Below are 26,922 nucleotides of genomic sequence, written 5' to 3' on the forward strand. Positions count from 1 at the left end.
CCAAGTAACCTGTCATGTAATTAATTTAAGCCAATAATTTAGAATTGAAACTTGCCAATCAAAAAGCCCTGAAACAAGTGCTTACCAAATTTTCCTGTTTGTGGATGGCCTTGGGTTCATTGCATCAAGTTATGGAAGAGACTTTTAAGGAAATCCATAATAATCCAAAGATTTGGGTTTAATTATGTACACAAGAAAAACCAAGTAGATGAAGAATGTCTACTATCCATATTGCAATGTCTATGTGCATATATAAACATAAACTTGATATATCAGTACATGTATAAAGAGAACATTAATTTGGGACCAAAACTGAACAAGAGTAAAACAAACTGAATTTATTTTGGGAAATTGAGAAATAGCTTAATGTATTTAAGTGTTTCCCATAGAAGCAATGTTATAAACTGATTAGGTTCAGTTTAAAGAGTATTAGTATACTTTAAACATCACAGCAGGTAAAAACAGTTTAGTGGGACTTATCTGGCAGCTTAATCATTTAAAATTCTTTTCAATCCAGGAGCATATTCCTTTGTAAAACTAAGACAATCTTTGTGTGTATGTATATATGTGTGTGTGTGTGTGTATTTTGAAATACATCCTATTTGACAAAAATTAATAGCTTTAATAGTTGTTTTCCTTTGAAAACAAAGTTTTTTCCAATTCATTCTCTTGTTTTTCAAAGACAGAAATTCCATATTTAAGAAATAAATACATTTTACATATTAATAAAAAATTTTTACTACATATAAAATATTCATGGAGTAGACAATTTATTAAATTGTGAAAGTAAATCTCCCACAGTATTTTAAATCCTACAGCTGTAAAAATAATAGTCCCTTGATTTTAGATGTAGATGATAATCTACTTTGAATATTTCTGTATTTATTAAATATAATACTGTGTCTTGTTTTGAAAATAGAAGGAATTTAATAGACTTTTTGCTCTGAGTATGTTCACTTTAACATACTACTAAGAAATTCAAATTATCATTGGTCCATGGGAAATAAATCAAGTAATTTTCATCATTATTCATGGCCTATCACTAAATCCATTTGTAGTGGCAGTATGAATCTTGTATTGGGCTCATTCATTCATTAAGCAACTTTTTAAATATCCAGAATCAAATAAATGCAAAATATTAAAGCTATAAAGGTAAAAAATGACAACCTCCTATCCCAAGTACTGACATCCATCACATTTCTGCAGAAAAAGATTAGGAACATGCAGGGCTTCATTCAGCTATTTCAAAACTTCTGAGCAAATTCTCCATTTTAGAAGTGATCATTATCCCTATTATAGGCAATTCAATAGTAACATAGCATTAGCAAGAACTGAAATAAATAAAAATACTAATGTTATGCCATAGAACTCCCTGACATACACCTCACTTTTTGCCCTTTAATAATTTTTTTTTTTAATTTCTGAAAGAGGATCTAGAGGACTACTTTGCTAAAGCTGTTTCCATGCTATACTGTAAAAATGAGTAAATATTGCTCATCTATTGCTCAATTTGAGCAAGTTTGTAGAATGAGCAACTATATGTTCTGATCTGATCTAGGTATTGAGGAATGCTTTCTCCAAGAAATATTCTACAACGTTCTACAATTGCTCAATCTACAAGTATTTATTAAGCATCTATCATGTGCCAGATACCAAGCTAAACTCTGGAGATATAAGGACAAAGGAAACAATTCCTCTCAAAAGAGGCTCTTATTCTATTGAAAGAGACAATTATGCCTGTATATATGCATCTACATTTATATGTATTTATGTACATGATATATGTTTATATGTAAATGCATAAATACATATATATATCAAATATATAGAATAAATCCAAAGGGAATAAATATACATACATACATACAAATATCTCTTGCTTATAGGTAAAATAGCATCATAATTTTCAATGTACATGAAAGATTTGCTTACTTTGCCTGTAATCCTAGAAAGTTTTTTAATGAAATAACCATCCCCCCAAAAAATTGGCAGCCATTTCAAGAAAATTTGTTTCTAAGAGTTTATAACTGTGGAGTCATTTTGACAGAGTTAACTTCACAGCTAACTGACATGTCAATGCTACCCAAACTAATATGAATTTTAGAATTTTCTTGACAATGATTCAATGGCTTCAGTAACATAACAGATATCCATCATGGTCCAGCATTGATATAACAGACTAATTTTCATGGTAAAATAACAAAATAAAATAAAAATGAAGTGAGTAACTTCAAATACTCAAGGTTCTCCAGGAAAGAATCATTCTGCATATTCACAATGTGCAATTCAGCAATGTCAGCTGTGATAATTATTCAATGCAGTTAATATACTCTAAGCTTCAACTATGTGCCAGTCTCTATGCTAGGTACTGAAGGTACAAAGATAAATAATCCCTGCTCTCAAGGAGCTTACATTCCACTAAAGAACACCTTGCAACAAATCAATGCAATTATAGGAAACAACATAGAAAACATAGAAGAGTTTTGTCAAAGTCAATAATTAAATAAATGATGTATCCAAGAAGGAAAGGAAAGAAATAGATTGAGAAGAAATGTTTTGATAAAAAAAAGAAGTTCCATCTACAAGTCTAGGTGGAATTACCTCAAATGTTAAGAATAAGATCAACCTCTCATCAAGGAATAAGTGGCTAAAAGCTGTGAATACATAATTCTCAAAAGAAAAACAAATTAAAGGTTACTGACAAGTTGTCCAATGTTTCTAATGTTCAAAGAAATGTAATTACAACTATTAGAGATTACCTCCTGCCCACTGAATTGAAAATTGTCTGAAATGAAAAAATTCACTGTTACTGTGACCCTGGAGAAATAGGCACACATGTTGGAAAAATAACAATTGGCAATGGTCTTTTTGGAAAGCAATATGCAGTGTGGAGTAGTAGATGGAATGCTAGACTTGGAGTCAGAAAGACCTGTGTTTAGATTCCATCTCAGATACTTCATCACTAGGCCTGGGCAAGTTGCTAAAACTTCTGACTTAATTTCTTCATCTATAAAATGAAAGGATTGAACTCAAGTCCTCTGGCATTCTATGGCAGCTACTTAGTAAGAGCTACAATTTTTAAAAATAATTTTTGAACCCATTGCCATGAAAATGCCCTAAGGATATGATTAAAAGAAGGAAGACAGTTTTTCTATGCACAAATATTGACAGTAGCATTCTTACCTTGAGTAAAGAACATAGAGAAATGTAGGAAGGCATGATATGATATCAAATACAAAAAATCAAAGTCAGACCAATACACATGTTGATAACAATTATGTAAACAATATAACATTAACAACAAAAGGAAAATTATCCAGAAATCAAAAAAAAAAATTAAAAGGGTAAATAAAAATAAGTAGAAGTTTTGTTAGTATTACTATAAATATCATTTAAAATAATAAATAATGAAGTTTTTTGCAAAAATTTGTTTTATTCTATGTATCTGTACAGTCTTGGTTTATGGTTACATTTAAATGAGTTCTTTTTTTTTTTTTAATAAATTCTTTGCTATAATGTTCTCTTCTTTTCTAAAATATAATGGTTTTCTCTGGGAGCAGGTTTCTTGAGGAGGTTTCTGGAAGTAGCCTTAGTTTCAGTTCAGATCAATAATCACCTCAAATGAAGCCAGCTGATAAAAGTTCAAATCTTTTATTGTCTCTTCCAAAATAGCCCAGTTAGTTTTCTTAGAGGCCTATCTCCCTCCTTGGTTCTAAGAGCTCTTACAGCTTATCTGCCAGCTTCAGCCTCCAGCTCTCTCTGAATCTTGGTTCTGAATCTCCTGACTGAATTCTGGCTCTCAGTCTCTTCAACTGAACTCTTCACTGACTTGTGACTCTCAATATCTCCAACTGACCCTCTCTGAGACTGAGAGCTTCTTTTATATGATCTCTTAAAGGTGTGAAGCCAAAGGTTGACTCCTTCTCTGAGAGAGTGGGATTGTGGGAGATTTAAACTCATCTCATACTGAATACTGACTTGTGAATCTCCCAAACTTGTGAACTCTAATGTGTGAGCTCTAATGTGTGAACTCCCTTAAAGGTGTGAGCTCTAATGTGTGAACAAATTACCTAAGCATTGTTTCTATCAACTCTAATGAGTTAACACTAGGATTCTAATACTTTGCAGTCTCAAAAAACATTTCCAAAAGTTCAGGTGAATATATATATTTCCTGTGTTCTTTTAAATTATGAACTGAACAATCATCAACAACAAAGTCAATATACAAAGAATAAAAAAAGTTATTTATGTGAAACCTCTGAATTTCTATTATGAACAAATTTTTACATGCATATTCAAAAATATAGTAACAAAAACCTGATTTGTGTCCTTTCTAAGTAAAGATATCTCGTGAAAGATATCTTTATCAATTATTAATATATCAGAACCACAGTCAATTTCCATGGCCTTGTACTTGAATTCATAGTTATTTATGAGCTACACAGTAAATATTGCAATATGCTAAGGCATCTTCTCAAGTAGTCTTTTGGAAATGATTTAATTCCCAGATTTCACTATTTTCTGGCAGAAGTAAATCAAGATTACCTGAAGTCAAGTAATGCAAATTGTTTTAATAGCTCTTGGGTTTTATTATGTTGCCTTGTGAATCTCATAATTTCTTTGAGACAATCCTTCTAATAAAACAAATATTCTAACAGAATCTCTAAGTTAGAATGGGAGACCATTTATTTAGGCTCAAAATTAAACAATAACAAAAGCCCATGGTTCACTATCCCACAATGGCCATCCAGTTTTCAATTGAAGATAGCCATAGAAGTGGAACCCACTAACTGTTGAAGCCGCTTAAAATACTGTTAGATAGCTCTGTTTGTTAGAATATTTTTCTCTGATATCAGACCTAGATTTTGCCTCTATAATTTATAACATTTTCCTCATTTAGTTGTGAACTCTTTGTGGGCAAGAAGTGTTTGTTTTTGCTTTAGCTATTATTTGAATGTCTAGCCCTCACAGTGTTTTGCCTATAGTGTTTAATAAATACTCTCTTAATCTATTTATTCATTCTTGTAGAATTGTCCGGGCTATTAAGAGTATATTGATTTGCCAGTACCCGCAGTGAAATTTAAACACTGATTTTCCTGGATCCAAGGCTAAGATTATTTTAACTCCTTCCATCTTGCCTCTCTGATATTATCTGAGACAATTATAAATGGCAAATGTAATTTGGTCACTAGGTTTGCTTCTTATCAGGATTTCATTATGAATTCCATAATTCTGTAATCTACAAAAGTTCCCCAGAGCATAGTGTGGTGACAGATTCTATATTCTGTTCCATGAGCAGTAATCTTCAAGCTCTTGGTTTCATTCAAAACAAATAAATAAAGTAAACAATGGTGACTTCTGGCTAATACAACCAATAAGAGGAGGACTACACATTTTATCCAGTCCCCAATACCTCTCAAAAGAAAAAAAAAAAAGAATTATGGACCAAATGTAAAGAATCTTTAGATGACAGAAGTAGGTTATAAAGGCAATAATAATAGAAGCTGGTTTTAAAAAAAAAAACTCAAATATGGTATTTTGGGAGCTTGTATTCTACTAAAAAAATAGAAGGCAAAGAAGGAATAATTAAGTATATACACACCTTGAGTGAAAAAATAAAAATTAAAAATTAATTTCTGAATAGAATTGGTGGGCTTGGAAGAAAATTAATAAGAACAAGGTAAAGAAATCTTTTTTAGGAAAATGCAGTGTTGGAATACAGGAGCTCTTGGAAAACACAAGAGCCACCTGACAGTGGCTGCTGGAGGTGCAAGCCAAACCTGCAGAATGGATCTCCTCTTATGATAAGATGATACAAGGAGACTGAGAGGCCGTTGACTTCTCTCCTTTTCCCTCTGCCTCCAATTTATATTATTTCCAGTTCGCAAGACTTGTATCAGCAAAGACTGCCTTGCAAATCCTTCAAGTGTTATGATCCACAGCTGTGGAGGCTTTTGGAGAACTGACCTGTCCCTTAAGAGTGCAGAAAAAAAAATTAATCTGGGAAACAAAATAAATTAGAGGGTAAGAGAAAGGAATGGACTTTTTTTTTTAAATAATAGCTTTTCATTCTTTTTTGTTCTCAAAATATATACAAAGCTAGTTTTCAACATTCACCCTTGAAAACCTTGGGTTCCAAATTTTTTCCCTTCCTTTCCTCTACTCCCTCCCCTAGATAGCAAGTAATCCAAAATAGATTAAACATGTGCAAATCAAGAATGGATTTTTTAAATAGCTTTTTTTATTTTCAAAACATATGCAAAAATAGTTTTCATCATTCACCCTTATAAAATCTTGTGTTCCAAATTTTCCCCCTCCTTTTTCCATCCTGCTCCCCTAGACAGAAGTTACATAATAACATGTACAATTCTTCTGGACATATTTCCACATTTATCATGTAACACAGGAAAAATTAGATCAAAAAGTTGGGGGGAGGAATAAGAAAGAAAAAAAAAAAAGCAAACAACAACAAAAAAGGTAAAAATCCTATGTTGTGATCCACATCAGTCCCCACAGTTCTCTCCCTGGGTACAGATGACTCTCTCCATCACATCTATTAGAATTGGCCTGAATCACCTCATTGAAAAGAGCCAAGTCCATCAGAGTTGATCATCTTGTTCTTGCTGTGTACAATTTGTTTTGGTTCTATTCACTTCACTTAGCATTAGTTCATTTAAGTCTTTCCAGGCCTTTCTGAAATCATCCAACTGATCATTTCCAATAATAAGGAATGGATTTTTAATTAACTACTTAACTAATAAGGTAAAATGAAAGAGGAAAGAGAGAAATAATAATTAAATTTTAAAAATCAATAAAGTTTCAAAACTGTGGGAAAGGGAATAAACATTTATTAAATATGTACTACATGACATACTTTATCTCATTTGATCCACTTAACAAACCTGGGAGGGAGTCCCATTTTACCCTTGAGAAAAGTGTGGTGGACAGAAGTTAAGTAACTTGCCCCAATCAATAATAATAAGTGTCTCAGGTTGGTTTATAGTACTAATAAATATATATATGAAATAAAAATAAAAGTGAAGGTTAATAACATCATAAATTCACCAAATACTTTAAGTTTCTCAAGTGGAATAATGATGGTGAATTACTTTAACTCATTTTACCTTAATGTGGCCAACATTCAGTTCTCAGACTCAATCCTTCAGGTACACATCAAGATTCTGTTTATGATGTTGAGGGTTTTTTGTTTTTTTTTTTTGGGGGGGGGGAGGGTTACTTTTATTTTTTTAGTTTTTATTTTGATTTAAATATTGGTTTTTATTGACCTAAATATTGAATAATCTTCAGTATAGACGCAGTGGAAGAAAGTTAATTGATATCAGAGTAATCAAATTGAAAAAAATTTAAGAAAAATAAACTTTAGTAAGACAATAATAAAATCCCAAAATGTAGGGGGGAAAAAACATCAATTGCTTATCAGAACAGCTTGAGAGTGAATGTATATGTCATGCTCTGTTAAATTATGAATAAAAATTATGGTCCCCTCCTTCCCTTCTTCTTTGCCATTAAGACTAAAAAAACCTTGGAACTCTGACAACCTCTGTATACCATTGAGTCATAAACTCCAGGTGCTTTATCTCAATCCTTGCTAGGATAATTCCCTTTCCTTTTGAGTATTGCCCCTCACCTTGCTGCCTCTTGTCCATGACCTTCCTATCTTGGCCCCAATCTTGTCAGGATTAAGTTATGATTCTTTCTAGGAATTATGGCTTGTCCATCCTCCCAGCATCCTCACCCTGCTTATCTGCCTTTGTTAAATCCTAGTTAGCTAAAACCCTATATAAGTTCCCTACTTTGGTGTATCTTGGCCTAATGCTTTGGACAAGAGTTCCATTCAGTCAGCTAGCCTGACTCTCCACATTAAAGATTTAATACTTATCTCTGTCTACCTCAATTTTTTTGGTATTACACTCTTGTCCAGACTTTGCAAAATAACCCATTCTTACTATCAGAAAAGATGTAATATTGGTGGAAAGAAAAACACAAGAACTGGGTAAAAGAAACAAGGGACTTTCACAAAATAGTCCTTGATTGTTGTAAGCTTTCCCAAGCACATGGCCAAAATAAAATCATTGCAGCACAAATTACAGCAATTCTAAGGTGTTAACATCCATCCACTTTTAATTTGTTAATAAACATACCTTATTTATTGGCTCAAATTATTATTTATATTATATTTATTATGTTGTATTTAAGAATAATAAAGACCAGCACTTATGACAATTTAATCAAATCCCAGAATAGAATAATGTGTTAGGACTGTGAGGTGAAATATTTTGTGATTCTTATTTCTGGGGTATGGAGGTTGAACCCCAACAATATATTGGGGTTTTGAGCCAGTGTCTTGAGTTGTCTCAAAAGAATTTGTAGGCTTAGAGCATCTCCAAATAAAGAGGCAAAGATTTTATTTCTCCATCGACTGGCAGGCTAAATTCCCAAAAAGCAGTTAGTGAAGAACTGGGGTAGCAATAGATTCTTTTATGAAGAAATATAATCTCAGGGGTTGACATCTATAGCTTGGCCTTTGGATTGTATACACTAACTCTGGGGTCATGATAATTATTGCCAATGAAAGGAATTCAACAAGGTTGAACAAGAGTCTGTTTACTTAAGGATAATAAAAAGGCCTCCTAAAGACAACAAAAGGACCATTTAAGGACAGGATAATCCTATCAATGCTCCTTATTGCTTACCTCAGGGAGTAGCTTACCTTTTCCAAGGTTTACAGTAATTCAGGCTCTTTCTAGTTAAAGCTCCTCCCCAAGGCCCACCCCACTACCAAGGTTACTGAGTCTTATTCATCCCCATCATTGTTATTAGTCAGTATTTAAAGCTAAGTAAAATCTTTATTTCAGCTGTGGGGAAAATTTAATGTGGTAGTATAAACATAAAAGAAAATTAAAATAATTATTTTATTTAGAAATATGCTTTCCCTAGTTTTTGTAGAAATGTCAAATTGGACATAGAAAGAAGAAGAAAAAAATAAAGATTTGGGGAAAAGGAAGAAGTAAAATCCTAGGGAAAAGTAAATGTCTAGTAAGTTGGTTGAACATATATAGCTCCTTCTTTCAATTATATCATGAGACAATTAGGGGAAAAAAATCCACAAATAATGACAATTTAGTTTTTTGTATTTCTCAATGCTTCTCTCCATCAATCCTGTTTCACATTGCAGGGGGTAATTTTTAATTAGTCTTCATTCCCACTATTAATCCATTTTCCCACTAGCATGGTGTCAGTACTGAAATGTCTTAATGAATTAATTTCTTTTCCATTTGTGATTTAGTGGTTGTCAGTTGTAGCTAATGTGCATTCAGTGAAGATTACTAATTGTTTCTTGACCAAAAAATTTCTTTTTTACAAAATATCTAAGGCTTCTTTCCTATTGCTGTTCTATCTACCATATTAATTATATTCAGTATCCTGTGGATATCTTCAGTTTTTTTTTTCTCCTTCAAGGAATTAGGCATTTATTGAAACTGAACTGTTGTTGAGTTTATATGTTTATCTGCATTTGCTACTATCTCTCTTAGAAATGAAACTTGCCCTAATTCACAATCAAGTTTGTAATGCCAATTGTATTCGAAGATCTGTTTCTGATGCACATCATGTAAAGTACTAAATTTTCAGGGCTGACTGAGACTTTGAAGGTTTGGGACAGGGAACTGAACCATGCCATCAGAGAGAATGGCAAGATTAAGATGCAGGGTACAAATCCAGGGAGAAATGTTAGGGAATGTGAGGTGAATTTACTATAAATACTAAAGGCAAAGTTGGTGTTGAAGTCAAGGTCAATAGATCAAATTGGAGAAAATAGAGAAGATTTGGGGTTTAGGTCCATAGTCCCAAAACAAATAAGAAAACATTTTGAGACACAATTTTGTAGTTAAAGAATAAGCAAGGGGGTGGAAATAGCAAGTCAAGTAAGGACCAGTGAGCAAGCCACAGAATAGCTTGGTTCATTCTCCTGGGGCAAAGTTTGTCCTATGTCTTGGTTAGGGAGCATCCCCTATATGGTTGAATAAGGACCATGATTTGTGAGCTACTTCCTGTCTTAAAAAGGTTCTAAAGGTATTGGGCATTGTAGAGATGAGGGTCCTCTACCCAATGGTCTTAAAAGTGGACATCCAAGTCCAAAGATTATGTGATCAAATCTTAGAGGATTAGAAGGGTGGGAAAATGAATCATTTCCCACCCTAATCCTTATTGTCCCCTAAATAGGGGTTTATCTCCAACACAACTACTATACCAGTTCGACATTCTTTCCTACAATGCAACTGCTGGCATACTGTGTCTAAAGCCTGCGTTATTCAAAAAAGAATCTACCCTAGTAAATTTCTCATGTTAGCATCTGAAATATCTTCCTAAATTAGAGATGGAAAATTAAAGATTCAAATTTCCTTTCATATGTAATTCAGGTAACATCTCTTAAATGAAACTTTTCTTGATCTCCCTGATTGTTAATGCTTTTGCACATCTGATGTTATTTTATAATTCTTTGCAAATTCTTTGTATTTGCTTACTTGTATACAAATTGTATATAGGATGGAATTTTGTTGAGAGCTTAGACCATACTTAGAATATAGTAGGTAAGTTGCCCCTAGACGGTGCAGTGGATAGAGCACTGGCCCTGAAGTTAGGAGAACTCGAGTTCAAATCCTGCCTCAGAAACTGAATACTTCCGTGCCATGTGACCTGAGACAAGTCACTTAACTCCAATTGCCTTGGCAAAAAAAAAGAACATAGTAGGTACCTTTAAAATTTCATCAAAATTCTATTTGCTGACTTATAATTGTTACCTATGATGATAGGGAGAGAGGTATTATAGCATAATGAATCAGTCTTGGAATAAAGGGTTGGGTTCAAACCCTTTCCCCAACATATGATGACTGTATGACTCTGGGAAAATCATTGAATCTCTCAAGAGTTCTAAGCAACTCTGTAAGGGGAGCTAGGTAGCATAGTGGATAGAGCACCAGCCCTGAAGTCAGGAGGACCTGAGTTCAAGTCTGATCTCAGACACTTAACACTGCTTAGTTGTGTGACCCTGGGCAAGTCACTTATCCCCAATTCCCTCAGCCAAAAAAAAAAAAAAAAAAAAAAAACTTGGATTGATCTGCTCTGGTAAAGAGGGTTTCCTTAGCATGAATTTGGCAGCTTCCTTGATTCTTTCCAAATCCCAAATAAAATCCTACCTTTTATGGGAAGCCTTACCCAATCCTCTTAATTCTAGTTTCCTCCTTCTATTCATTATTTCTTTTTAATCCTGCATATGGTTTATTTGTACACAATTGTTTGGTCCCAGGGCTGAATGAAATTATGGGCTCAAAGAATCCAGCAGTGAATGTCAGATACAAGATTCTTTTATAGGGGTATAAGAACGATGACATAATGGGGGAGGCACCTAGATGGGGATGACCTAATGGAGGCAGGCACCTAGGACTACATAATGGAGGGAGGTATTGAAGAGGCTCCTAATCGTCTAATGATGTCTAAAATGGATAAAGACCTTTATCCCATCAAACGTTAAGATGGAATGATTATAGCCTAAGGTCTAAGTCACAGAGGTCCTCAAACTTTTTAAATAGGGGGCCAGTTCACTGTCCCTCAGACTGTTGGAGGGTCGGACTATAGTAAAAACAAAAACTTTGTTTTGTGGGCCTTTAAATAAAGAAACTTCATAGCCCTGGTGAGGAGGATAAACATCCTCAGCTGCTGTATCTGGCCTGCGGCTGTAGTTTGAGGACCCCTGGATATAAGACCTTTATCCTAACATTAAGAGGGAATGTTATAACCTGAGGCAGAATAACTGAATAGGACAATTAGGGAAACTGGGTCAGGACATTAAGAGAACTGTGGCACAACAATTCCTCCCATCTGGAGGAATGGAGTAGTACCCATTGATTGGGTACTACTAATTCCAGACTAGTTAAAGCTCCTGATTCCTGTACATGAAGTCCCCAGATGCAACCACATTTCACTACATACTTCTCAGTCTAACCCATAGTTTCCTCTATAAGTTTTGTTTCCCTCAATTTAGTCAAACTGAAACCTGTTAAAAACAGTTCTAAAAGGCCCTTGTCTCTCATTGTATCCAGGGCCATATCCAGCCATCCTGATTTATGTCTGGGTCCCTGGACTCAGATGGCTCTGGAGTGGAAAGTGAGGCAAGTGAGGCTTGGACAGTCTTCCCTCATTTAAATCCAATTCACTTCCTTATCATAACATCACCTCCTTAATGTCATGATTTTCTTTAAGAAACTAGGTATTGACCCACACTTAACACCTTATAACAAGATAAGATCAAAATGGGTTCATGACCTAGGCATAAAGAATGAGATTATAAATAAATTAGAGAAACATAGGATAATTTACCTCTCAGACCTGTGGAAGAGGAAGGAATTTATGACCAAAGAAGAACTAGAGATCATTATTGATCACAAAATAGAAAATCTTGATTATATCAAATTGAAAAGTTTTTGTACAAACAAAATTAATACAGACAAGATTAGAAGGGAAGCAATAAACCAGGAAAACATTTTTACAGTCAAAGGTTCTGATAAAGGCCTCATTTCCAAAATATATAGAGAATTGACTCTAATTTATAAGAAATCAAGCCATTCTCCAATTGATAAATGGTCAAAGGATATGAACAGACAATTCTCAGACAAAGAAATTAAAACTATTTATAGCCATATGAAAATATGCTCCAAATCATTATTAATCAGAGAAATGCAAATTAAGACAACTCTGAGATAGCACTACATACCTGTCAGATTGGCTAGAATGGCAGGGATAGATAATGTGGAATGTTGGAGGGGATGTGGGAAAACAGGGACACTGATACATTGTTGGTGGAATTGTGAATACATCCAGCCATTCTGGAGAGCTATTTGGAACTCTGCTCAAAAAGCTATCAAACTGTGCATACCCTTTGATCTAGCAGTGTTATTACTGGGCTTATATCCCAAAGAAATCTTAAAGTAGGGAAAAGGACCTGTATGTGCAAAAATGTTTGTGGCAGGTCTCTTTGTAGTGGCCAGAAACTGGAAACTGAGTGGATGCCCATCAACTGGAGAATGGCTGAGTAAATTGTAGTATATGAATATTATGGAATATTATTGTTCTGTAAGAAATGACCAGCAGGATGATTTCAGAAAGGCCTGGAGAGACTTACATGAACTGATGCTGAGTGAAATGAGCAGGACCAGGAGATCATTATATATTTCAACAACAATACTATATGATGATCAATTCTGATGGACGTGGCCCTCTTCAACAATGAGATGAACCAAATCAGTTCCAATAGAGCAGTAATGAATTGAACCAGTTACACCCAGGGAAAGAACTCTGGGAGATGACTATGAACCACTAGATAGAATTCCCAATCCCTATATTTTTGTCTGCCTGCATTTTTGATTTCCTTCACAGGCTAATAAGACATTATTTCAAAGTCTGATTCTTTTTGTACAGCAGAATAACTGTTTGGACATGTATATATATATATATTGTATTTAACTTATGCTTTAACATGTTTAACATGTATTGGTCAACTTGCCATCTGGGGGAAAGGATGGAGGGAAGGAAGGAAGGGAAAAATTTGAACAAAGGGTTTTGCAATTGTCAATGCTGAAAAATTACCCATGCATATATCTTGTAAATAAAAAGCTATTTTAAAAAAATGAATGACAGCAAACAAAAAAATGGAAACATTAGTAAATTGGAACAACAAATTAGGAAGATTAGTAAAGCTGGTTTACAATGAAATCTTTTATGATTAAGAAAATATCTGGGGGACTGTTGGTATCCCCACAAAAATATAACATGTTAATAACTTAAGATTCACAAAATATTTTGTATTTGTTATTTCCTTTGACCCTTACAACAACAATCCTCCAAAGTAGGTGCTATTATTATTCCCATTTTACAGATGAAAAGAAATGAAGGATCATGGAGATTAAGTGATTTGCTCTTAATCCAACCTTTATAAAGTCTCTGAATAAGGATTTGAACCCAGGTCTTTGTAACTCCAAATTCAGCATCATATTTGCTACACCACCTAACGGGCAAACTTTTAAAATTTAAGATAAACCACATGGAACAAGAAAGAATTTTATTGGTCACAAAGAAGATGCTGGAATGCAAAATTAGGAAGTGATGAGTGCAAATTTAAACCCAGTTTTTGTAGAAATGTCTTAGGAAATGATTTAGAAATGGTTTAGGAAAGAATACAAGAATACAAGATTCATACTTATTGAGACTGGGAAAGAGGACCCCAAAAGTTTAGGGTCATAGATCGGTGTCACAAAGTGTCTCAAGAGAATTGGCAGACTTGAATCCATCTGCTAGTCATAGGGCAAAATTTGTTGTAATTCCATTACAAAGCAGACTGAATTTCTAAAAAAAAAAAAAAAAAAAAAGCAGAAAAACAGAAGCAAGAAGACACATTTTTCCAGCTTTTAATCATTAATATACTAATTCCATGGCTCATAGGTAGGAAGGAGAAGTGATCTCCAGAATTTGGGTTCTCATTGACAAGATTACCAGTCAGCAATGAATTCAGGAGTGATCTATTCACTATTGTCTCTTGAGTTCGATCTATGGGAGTTTCCTGAGGCCAGAAGCTATCTGACTGAGGAGTGGTAATCAGATTGGCCCCAGAGTCTCCTGAGACAGACTCCAAAACCAGAAGATTTAGGATTTACCAACTTATTATTAGAATAGAAACCCCCCTAAAATCAGGGGACCACAAAATCATATTACATCATACTCAGGAGACCTGGCTTTTCTTACTTCACTAATTTATTGACTGTGACCTTAGAGAAATAAGGCTTCCTGAACCTTAATGTCTTCATGTACAAAATCACAATAATAATATTTGTCCTAAATAGGTTAGGTCTTGGGACCAATAACAATGAGGCATTGAAAGCAGTTTTAAAACTGAGAGATATAATACACTTACAAGACAGTCAATGTATTTTGAATTGTTCAAATGTTTAAATTCTCTCTCTGGCACATAAGGTAGAGAGTTGTCACGTATTAGAGAAGGCTTACAAATTAGAGTAAAATTAGGATGTTGATACAAACACACCCCACTCCCTCAAATCTGTTTTTATATCCACAGAATGTTAGGAGGTGAGTTAATGGTTGTAAAGCATTTTACAAACCTTCGAGCACTATTGAAATGTCAGTTATTAGCAGCAGCAACAATAGCAGTGGCTTCCAGGCTGGTGATAATTTAATTCTGTGAACCTTCTGCTGCCTTCTTATTAAGCTCAAGCAATCTCTAGATGACAACATAGAGTTTTCTTGGTGAACCACCATGGAGGGCTAAAAGGTAGAGGCAATGACTTCAAATACACTTAACTTTCCATTAATAACACTTTCTTAAGTTTAAACTATTGTCTTGTATGCACTAAGTTGTTCAGATTGTTGATTTCTAAAGTGAAAATTCTAACACTGAAAATTTAACACTCAAGCTGATTGGAGATGGATCCAACATCCCCCTGTCTATAATCAAGAAGCATAGAGGTCAGAAAAGGAAGATGACCTATATTTGTAGTATATAATATTTGAAGTTTAAGAAAAGTTTGGAGTGAGAGATGATTATTGAACCTTTGAGAAAGAATCATTTATTTTTCCATTACTTAATGATTATTAATTAGTTTGGTGATAAAATTACCAGATTTCATCTAAATGTTTCTTTGAACCTTACTCTAAATTATATCTATATCTATTTATATGTTTATGTGTATTATATGTAACATATATATGTGTGTACATGTATATACATCACATATGTATACATATGTGTAACAAAGTTTAACAATTAGTGACCAATTAAAATTTATGCTTCACTGTTCTCTAGTAGGAAAATCATTGGACTAAGAGTTAAGGAAAAATGGGTTCCAATGCTGACTTGTCATTGACAACAGCACTATAATTTTAAACAAATCAATCGACAACTGTACCTCATTTTCTTGATGTATTAAAAAAAAATAGTTGATAAGGATCTTTCTTGTCCTAATTTCATGTGGTTCCAGACAATCTCTAAAGTCCCTCCCAGCTCTAACAATTTAAATTCTTTTTTTAACAAAGTTTTTTTTTTCTTTTTCTTTTTTTATTATAGCTTTTTATTTACAAGTTATATGCATGGGTAATTTTACAGCATTGACAATTGCCAGACCTTTTGTTCCAATTTTTCCCCTCCTTTCCCCAATCCCCTCCCCCAGATGGCAGGTTGACCGATACATGTTAAATATGTCAAAGTATAAATTAAATACAATATAAGTATACATGTCCAAACAGTTATTTTGCTGTTCAAAAAGAATCGGACCTTGAAATAGTGTACCATTAGCCTATGAAAGAAATCAAAAATGCAAGTGGACCAAGGTAGAGGGATTGGGAATTCTATGTAGTGGTTCATAGTCATCTCCCAGAGCTCTTTCCCTAGTGTAGCTGGTTCAGTTCATTACTGCTCTATTGGAGCTGATTTGGTTCATCTCATTGTTGAAGAGGGCCAGGTCCATCAGAACTGATCAAAAGATTTTTTTTTTCTTTAAGAAAAACAAAAATACTATCAGATCTAGGGAAAACCTCAAAGACCATCTAGTCAAACACTCTTGTTTTACAAACAAACAAAAACTCTGAGTGATTTGTCCAAAGTCCTACAAGTAGCAAGCATTTCAACTGAGATTAAGGGATTTTAGATAAAGAGCTGGAAGGGACCTCAAGACTCTCAAGTCCAAATCCTTCATTCTGCATTTGGAGAACCTGAAGCACCGGGAGGTTAAATGACTTACTCAACAGTCACATAGACAGTGTCTTAGGTGGATTTGAACTCCAATCCAGCCCTCTCTGACTTCCTTATTGCCAAATTTATATTCTCTGATTTCCCAGCCAGGGATTTTTCCATGGTATCATTAGCTAAATTGTGTGCTGTATTTCCTCTGTGAACACAAGTCTGTGTTTTTAGCCAAAGTTCTGAGGAAGTTTTTGGCTCTTTCTGGTCTGCATTCATGATTACAGATTTTATTCATTTTGAAAAACAATTTTCTGTTTGTCTTCATATAGGCTCCCCTTTCACTCTTTTCTTCATATCGTTACCATAAATCATAAATGAATAACAAATATAAACATTTTCCCCCATTTTCTCAATACTTATTCCTTTCTTAATACATTGCAATCTGGCTTTTATTCTCACCACTCTCACAAAACTGAGTTCCTGTTAAAAGCACCATTTCTTTACAATTCTTTCACATTTTCTTTCAAAAATTATTCAAAACACTGCCTGACTTTCTCCATGAAATCTGTTATAGGCCTGTGTCCTCTTCCTATTGCATTTCATGTATATAAATTTAAAGTTAGAAGTTGTCTTAAAATCTTTGAGTCCAAGTCTCGTTTTTCAGATGAAGAACGCAGGCACATAAAAATTAAATGAATTACCCAAGGACAAAAAGGTCATAAGGAACAATAGCCAAATTCAAACATAAGTCTTTGGTTCTAAGTCTGTTAAACCACAAAGGACCCTGTAAATTCCTCATGAGAACATGAATTTAGCCACCTCACACACTAGATCAAAGTGACAAGCAGTAATCTTGCCTATTTCTGTTGCTTTCTTGAGCATCACACTAAGGTGCTTCTACAGATAAGATCAGTTATTGTTTTCTGAAAATACTGACCCTGAAGGTCCCCTTAAACCCATTCCCACCATTGTATGTATCTTGTTATTGCTTTAGGCTGGAAAAAAAAACATATTTTTCTTGTATAACAGCTGCCTTCTGATAAATAAGGAAATTACCTAAGTGCATTCTTTTTGCTTTTGTTATCACCTGCTTGATTTGATAATTAAAATCCTATATAAACTCTGTGCCTCAGTTCCTTGATACCAAGTGCTTTGGACCATAGTCCCATTCGGTCAGCTAGCTTATTAAATTCTTCATTTTAAATTTAAACCAGTCTACTTGCCTGAATTTCCCTGGTATTATAAGTCCAACACTTTTTCCTTTGCAAAATGCTTCCTTCCTTAGAATTTTTAAAGTCCCATCTATGAAATGAACATCACAAATTAAGCTGACAAATGCTTTTAAATGCATAAAATCCCAAGGATGACAAAGGAAGCTAATTGTATTAAGATATAATTTTTGAAATCTCATTTTAAAAATGTTCACAAACCCCAAGTTAAGAACTCGTTCATTAGAGAAAATAATGACAACCAGCAAAAACATGACATTGAGGTTGGGGGTGCTGAGGGAGGGGGAAGGAATAAATATTTGCTTATTGGGAGGAGCAGTATGGCTTGGTAGCTAAGAATTATTTATTTTGAATAATCAAATAATAATAAGTTAGAAATCATGCTTCAGATACATACTGGCTGAGTGACCCCTTGATGTCATTTTACATGTCAGTGCCTGCAACTATAACATCAAAATTTTCAGAGTTCATGCTCAGGTGTATTGGTAAAAAATTTCCTCACAGGGAATTCCCTAAAACTTACCTAGGATAACACAACTAGTAAGTATGTAACATCAGATCTGAATTTAGATCTTTCTGATTCTAGTCTAGTTTATCCACTAACTGCCTCTACTTCCCCAAATACTTTTTATTATTTCTTTATCCTATCTTCACTTAGACCTTCTCTTCTGGTTTTAAAATAGTTATGCATTCTCACAGCTTCAGCTGTAATCATTAATGCATATAACTTTCATGGTGCTATTTCTTCTGACCTCCTCCATATCAACAAGATATACTCTATATTTCTCAGCATGGCACTCAAAATCTTATTTTCAGTTCTCCACTTCTCTAATTTTATGTCCCATTACTTTCTCACACAAGATCAGCAGTCTATCAAGGCTGGTCTTATTGTCTCTACAAAGATGCTTTCCTTTATATTTGCTCCTGCATATTCCTACTATATGGAATGCTCTACCCCCATATATACTCTGTTTCTGACAGTCATATCCATCCTTCAGGGCCTAGCTAAAACCCCACTTCCTCCAAAAATGATGCATTTTTCTTACGCACATTCAGCTCATGCTTTTTTCTGAAATCATGAACATATCTCCGAATGGAGAATGATCTCAAAATGCCATTGAATACAAACCAAACCAGAATAAAAAATACTCTCTGAAATATGGTGGACAAATAGACATTGAGTTTATGCTCTAAAATTCCTGTGAGGAGGAACCAATAACTTCACCAGAAAGACCTTCTCCTACTTATTCTTGGTGGAGGATTAATTGAGAGGAATGAAGATTTTTTCCCCCTTTACTTCAAACCTAAATTTGATTCTTAATGACGTTCCTCTTACATTTTAGTTCTCCTCCTTGGGACTAAACAGAAGTCCAATTTTCTTCTACAACCTTTCAGATAGTTATAAATATTATAACTCCCTAAGTCCAAGTTTTCTATGTGCCTCTTAACTTTAAATGATTCTTATTTGGCAAGATCTGCAGGGTTTTCCAAACAGGATCCAAACATCATGTTTGGATGCTTCTTCATATTCCCCAGAATATCAATGAACCTTCTAAAACGCGATGTCCAGACCTGACCCACAATGCTGTAGATATGAAGTCTGACAGAGTACAGCTGACTATTAGCTCCCTATTCCAGCATACCATGCCTCTCTTAATGTAGGCTGTTTGCATTCACTTTCTTGGCTGTCACAACCAAACTTTTCACTTGCATATAGATTCTTGCCCCCCTGAAATACCCAAATAGTTTTTTTTTTCAAAAAAACTATCAACTAGTCACACCTTCTCAATCTTATAATAGTGAAATGTATTGGTCCCCGCCCCCTTATTCTAAGAATAAGATTTCATTCATTTCTTTTAGATTTATCTTATTAGATCTGTCCCAGCATTTTAACTTTTTATAATAACTATTTTCTACCATTTATATGGCATCTTATAATGTGTAAAAATAATATTGAAAGCAAAAATAAGCAGTTAAACATTTATTATTTCATATTCATATTCCAACATTTCCTGGGTTCATACCATATTTTCTCATTTTGCTAATTCGCTCCTTAAGATCTTTTATATAGTCTTTCACTTATTCTTTCATTCACTCACCAAGCATTTATTAAGAAGCATATCAGGGGTTATACTGATATGATTAATATTATTCAAAATTCTCTGCTATATACTAGAAATACAAAGAAAAAAATGAAATATAGCCCCAAGAACAAGAATCTTACATCACATTTTAAAGGGTAAAGTATTTGATTATGACCCGTAAATTGAAGTCTTTTTCAATCCCAATTTCTTTTGTAGTTCTCAATGTTTTGTGAGTTATGGATGCTTTATTATAATGTTTATTGTCTTGATTCTCTAAATCTCTAGTTACTGATATAGTCCAATTCCTAAGACATTTTTATGATTTATAAGGACAATAGGACAGAAATTTTGAAGTAGCAATTGTTCAGAAAAGCACAAGTCATGTGGTCCTCCTAGCCATACTATTCAGTTAGCAGATAAATGGCTTTTAACTTAAAATGAAACATAAAAGCACTTAATTGTTTTGTCTAGTAACATTGAGAATTCAACTTATGATTATTCTGTCTTCATTCTTAAAACCTTTATGCCTTTCTCTGTCACTAAGATATCTTAATATATATAATCAGAACAAATTTGAACTAATATGTTGAATACATTAAAAAGGATAAAATATTATCTATACATTTTGGCTAGTCTTTAAATCATGTGGAATTGATTTATAAACCTTTTTCTGGTAGTCTTACTAAAAGCTAAATATACTGCAAAAAGATTATTGTATGTATGTATATTATATATGTAATACTTACATATATTTCAGTTAATATATCTCAAAAGATTAAGAATGAAAAATCTTTTCTCATCAATTTTTGTACTTTTGTAATTTGGCAAACATTGATTTTTTTTTTAAATTCATGTTTTAACAAAGAAAATCTAGTATGTCTGCTTGACTTTAGGGGAGGGAAAAAATACACACACACACACACACGTGTGTATGTATGCATATTTCACTTTCCATGCTCTTTTATGCATTACAATAAAATCTAGCTGTGATATTCAGAAATGCCTAAAAGATTATTTTTTTTTAGTCACAAAAGATAACATAAGCTTTTGGGCAATAGAGAGATCAATTCCTTCCCGCTAAGTGCCATTATTACCAAGATACAAAAACAAAATAAAACAAAAAACTTTTTCTTAAAGAATAATGTTTCCTAAAGCATCCCTTCTCTGGGCCTCCAGAAGCAATCAAGGACACCATGAGAGCTATAACTAATGTAAGTAAGCCCAGGTAAACTGTATTTAGTTTTCAATTGCTATTCATATTTACAGTGAGACAAAGGCAGTGTGTGTGTGTTTGGGGGGTTGGATAGAGGAACGTACAATTTTATCCTGTCTATATATTGCTGCATATGCTAAGATATTTTTTCAAAAGGTAATGATGTAAATTTAATCAAATAGGAATCTTGAAGTTTTCAGTCTAACAAGATTCATTAATTTGTTTGTTCCTAAATCATTCATGATTTTCAACAGGAAGATATCTATCTTGTGGAAGGATTGGAGATGAAGTACTATTTGACTCCACAAAATGCATTCTTTACTATTCCATGATTTGTACAGATTGAGATAAGGTCACAGATTTTTGATTAATGCAGAAGAAGCATGCTACAGTGGAAAGACTTTGTATTTAGAGACAGGATAGTTATTAATTCTTGTATTGAATATTTAAGTTGCTTTAATTTCTTTGGGCCTCAGTTTCCTGATCTGTAAAATGAGTGAGTTAGACTAATTGGCATCTCAAGTCTCCTCTAGCTCTCAAACTATGTGCTAATGAACCTTAGATCCATACTCAGCAATTTTTTGCAATTTACAGTTTGGGGAGTTTCTTGATGCTCTGTGAGTTTAATTAATTTATCTAGAGTCACAATGTCAGAAGCAGGACTTGAACCTATAGCCTCTGGACTCCTCAACCACCATACCTCTGATGTAGATATGCTGTGATGTGGATAGGGTATGGATTTATTGTTTTGTTTTTTCTCTATAGGATTTAATTGCAGACCTGAAGGAGAATCTTTCTGGGCATTTTAAGGATGTTATGGTTGGTCTGATGTATCCACCACCAGCTTATGATGCTCATGAGCTCTGGCATGCCATGAAGGTACTTCTCCAATCTCCAAAACCCTGGGAAATACTCTAAGATATTGTTTATCTATAATCATATTTATTTCTCTTGCTCTCTGACATTTAACAGGACCCTCAAATGTTATAAAGGCCATTTCTAAATGAGCCCTAATGAGAAATGAGAAATGCATTGTTCAATATGATTTATGTTTGTTGTCATATTAAGGAGGGCAGAAGTAATATTCTGCTCTTAAAAATAGTTGGTAATCACTTTAGCACATCAAGTACAAATAGTAAACAGAATCAGAGATGAAATGTTTTTGCCTATTTATTTTGAAAAGACCTTAAGTTTCTCCTATGCTTTCTCATGCATCTGAATTTCCATTTTGAATAATTAAGTGGGTTTTTTTCTATAAAAAAAGCATTTTAAAAAATAAGATAATTATAGATCTTATTAAGGGTTTTTTTCTTTGTTGCTGCTTTTTGGAGACTGTGCATTCCTTCTTACTTTTAAAGGCTATAGTGAAATACCGGTAGGACTTCTGAAATCTTTCCAAAATTAGTTGGCAGAAGAGACTATTACAGTCTGTGAACAGAGGGCATGTGAAGCAACTACCAGGTAGTTATCACTGAGGTAAACATCATTAAAATCTTTCCTACATTTGGAACTATTTTATGTTTTATTAAAATACATGGCAATTCTATCCACCTCAGTAATTTGGCTAAGACCTATAAAATACATCTGGTATCAAATTTTTGTCAATGAATTCAAATTTAACCATTGATTTATAATATTCTTATGAATATATTTATATTATTTTTATTAATCACTATTCCAATTAACCAATCAATAAACATTTATTAAAAAACCTACTCTATATCAGGCAATGACACACAGCTCTGGAGATTAAAAAAAAGAAACAGCAAAAAAACAGCCTCTGCCCTCTGTGGAATAGAATCTGAGAAACGTAACAAGTATTGCTAAGAATTAGAAAGGCAATGAATGGAAGTTAGACTGATAATCTCTACTCTCTGATCCCTATTTTTTAAATAGTCTGCATGAAAGATAAGATTTTCCCACAATGATAAGACATCAGATCTTCCTATAGTCACATTTAGAAAATACTGTCAAAAAGTCTTAAACCTAAGAGGAGGCTGATACAGAGCCATTCATATCAGTAGGCACCCAAAATCAGAACCCATTAATTTTATAGGGAAGAAATCACATTTCGAAAATTTTAAAGTACTACATGAATGTTATCATCATCCTTACTATTTTAATTACTATCATAGATTGATCACAGTGAATTAGGGGCAAAGTTTGGTTAAGACTGATTTTTTTTTTATACTCAGTCCCCAAGACTTTAGTTATCACTCTTATTAATTTAGGAAAATGATTCATAAACTGAAATTTCAACTGCAAAGATGTAAAGACTTTTTTATACAATATATTGCTGTTTAAATTCATTTTATTTTAAGACAACCTGTCTAGCCCCAGTGATAACATGGAAAGGAAATAACTGACCTGAGCCTTTTATGTTAAGATCTAGCAGACCACAGAAGAAGATAAAGATTATGATTTTTTTTCCAAAGGATTAAATCCTTCACTTGGCCCAAGGAGCATTATTCCATCTCCTTTGATCTAAACACCTGCAGAGGGCTTAGCCTAGAATTATCCTATCTCAATTGCTCCCTGGAACCAAAACACCTGCACTATCAGATCCTAGTTTTAGTAACTGTTACCTACTGTTCTATTGTAGGTAGGTGCTTTAGAGTGAAAGAACTAAGTTTGAATTCCCTCTTTCCTTCTTACTACTTGCTTGATCTTAACCAAGTTACTTTAGGGCTCAATTTGCTCAAATGTTTAAAAAAAAAAAAGAAGGAGTTAGCTATATCAAAGCTTCTTAAACTATGTCACTATCCCATATGGGTTCATATAACCAAATGTGGGGGTTGTGAAGTTATGTTTTATTATTGGTAAATACTTGATTTGTTTACCTATTTTATATATCTATGTGATGTAAAAATTTCTCAGGTGAAAAGAGATCACAAGTGGAAAAAATTTAAGAAGCCCTGGACTAGATAAGAAGTGTCAGATATACAGCCCATCACACTTTAGTATGCAGTCCAAACAAGATTAAAATATAATTAGGAAATATGTAATACAACAGATAAAAATGCAATAAGAGACAATATCAGATTTTCAAACTAAATCAATATGTGCCTACAAGAATCTTTATATATGGATTAGTGATACCCATTTCTATTTGAGTTGGATGTCACTGGGCTAGATCATGCTGCCATTTACCACTCTGAGTTCTACAATTCTATATGTTTTTTGTTTTTGTTTTTGTCTTGTTTTCTGACCCAGTAGATTTTTCTTTTGGTTATCTGAGAAATAGTGATTGTCCAAGTGAGGAGGAAAGAGGAAAAAAAAGAAAAAAACCTGAAAAACTCAAATGTTTACAACTTCACAGTCAATCAGCAAGCCTTTTCTAAAGAGTCAGTGCCAGTCATTGTGATAGGCCCATGCAAGGAGGAGATGGTATATTTTCTGAATTCTCACAGTAATCATTGAATCATTGAGAAAATAATCTGGCCTCTATCAAAGTGAGAATAGTATATAAGCTCATTGAGGTCGTGGTAAAATGCTGGAATCACTGGAATCAGAAAGAACTTAGTTTAAATCCTGTTTTAGACATTTACTAGCTAAGTGACCTGGGGTAAACAAACTAAGCTCTCTGGGACTCAGTTGCTCATCTATAAAATAAAGAGATTGGGCTTAAGTACCTTCCAACTCTCAATGTTTGATCCTATGAGTATTTTATTTTTATTGAATATTTGTTTGTTTTATTTGTTTTACTTATTTTTTTTTTTATTTTCCTTTGAATTCTCAGCACTGGTACGGTTGACTTTCATAGGCAGCTGACAAAACTGAATAAATCCTTGTAGAATTGAATTAAATTGAATTGAATCCACCTATGGCCAAAGAAATACACATAATCTTAGAAGTCACCCGACACTGGGTCAGAAACTACTTAGTCTCTCTCTAGGAGTTGATTCCCATAATTCTACCCTTACAAATCAAATTTACTCAGCTACTAGTATTGATTTACCTTTATTTCCACACTGCAATTGTCCCATCTCAATGAACTCTGCATGCCTCTTCCAGGCTCAGTCAAAAAGAATTATTGTAATAGAGCTGGGGTGATAAACATTTATCATTCAATTTTATGTAACTATCTCCTTATAAATACCTTCTGAACTATTAATCCACAGTATGTGTCTTTCTCTATTTTGTATTGTTTTATTTTTTTTTTCTTCTAGGGAGCAGGCACAGAAGAGAATTGCCTCATTGATATATTAGCATCAAGAACAAATGGAGAAATTTTCCAAATGAAAGAAGCATACTATTTGCGTATGTTTTATATACATATATACATACATATTATACAACATATAATTACATATGCATGTTAGACTTTTTTTTTTGCACATAAAGCAAATAGAAACTCCAGTTTAGGTGAAGGCAGTATGCATGTATTAAGTATCTACTATGTGCTAAGTGCTTGGAAAATTCCAAGGAAATATGCTGTGACTTTAAATGTTCTTGAAAGCAGCCTCTCAAGCAATACTAATGTCTGGTGATGACACAAAACTGACTTGATTCCCTGGAGAAGAAGGTTAAACAAAACAAATTCTCTGAGAATAGTTAGTAATTCATAGGCAAATTTTTCCCAAGTCAGAAAACTTACCGGACACTTTCTAATATCTGAGGCAGTTTTTTTCTTGGAAGACAGAGTAGTACAGTAGATTTGGAGGTAATTAATTGACCTGCATTCAAAAATTTGTGACAATGGACGTCACTTTACCTTTTAGGTTTTATTTTAGTCAAAGTAGAGAGATAGACTAGATAACACCTAAGATCCCTTCAACTGTATATAATTTTATTGTTTTGTCAGCATATGTTCATATGATACCCAAAGGGAAAATGGATGTTTTCTGCGTAGACAAAATAGATCGTAATTTAGCAGTTAACCTAATGAATTCTACAATGATCAACAATCAATTAAAAAATTCATATCAATGAATTATATGTCAATTCATATCAAATCAAAGCTTTTCCTTTTTATATCTTGAATAATTATCAATGCAATTGTCTCAACTCATTATTTTGCTTTATTTATATAGTAACAATCTATATGTCACCCCAATTCAGCTAAGATAAAATTTTCTACAAACTTTCAACATAGATATGTGAGCTATTTTTATTTCCAATATTCTTGAATGCCATTGAACCTGCTCTATCACCCTTGATCTGAAATTGAATATCAAGGGACATTCAAGAGAAAATCATTAAATAATCATTGTGTGTGTGTGTGTGTGTATAATGTTTAATATACACATGTGTGTATATGTATATACACATACATACATTCATGCATAACACATATGTATGCATCTATCTCTATGGATATTTGTGTATAGGATTTTCCCAGTGAAATTTGTAGGAGACACCATCACTCAGAAAATTTAAAATAATACAAACCATTCCAAGTATTTGCCGGGAGGTGGTCTGGGAAGCAATTGCTTCTGTTTCCTTATATCTCAAAAATCTGAATTCCTTTTAAGTCTGAAATAAGTCATTATTAAAAAGCTGCCAGCAGTATTTATCAGTACTTGTGAAAGGATTATAAGTGAGCAAGAAAAGCCAACTGGTTGTTTCTTTGCTGTGATCCTTAATGATTACTTCTGAGGAGAAGGTGTTAAAAGACAGATAAATGTCAAC

General features: G+C 33.5%; 1 protein-coding gene across 1 annotated transcript in view; it reads left to right on the forward strand.

The window, feature by feature from the left end:
- ANXA10 (annexin A10) overlaps positions 1 to 26,922 on the forward strand; it is a 104,067-nt gene that overhangs the window by 41,219 nt on the left and 35,926 nt on the right. Inside the window, exons 4-5 of the mRNA XM_051964214.1 lie at positions 22,057 to 22,170; positions 25,461 to 25,551. Coding sequence (XP_051820174.1) covers positions 22,057 to 22,170; positions 25,461 to 25,551 — 205 coding nt within the window. The remainder of the gene's footprint in view (positions 1 to 22,056; positions 22,171 to 25,460; positions 25,552 to 26,922) is intronic.

Source organism: Antechinus flavipes, chromosome 6 (genome assembly GCF_016432865.1).
Source record: "Antechinus flavipes isolate AdamAnt ecotype Samford, QLD, Australia chromosome 6, AdamAnt_v2, whole genome shotgun sequence".
Classification (NCBI taxonomy): Eukaryota; Metazoa; Chordata; class Mammalia; order Dasyuromorphia; family Dasyuridae; genus Antechinus; species Antechinus flavipes.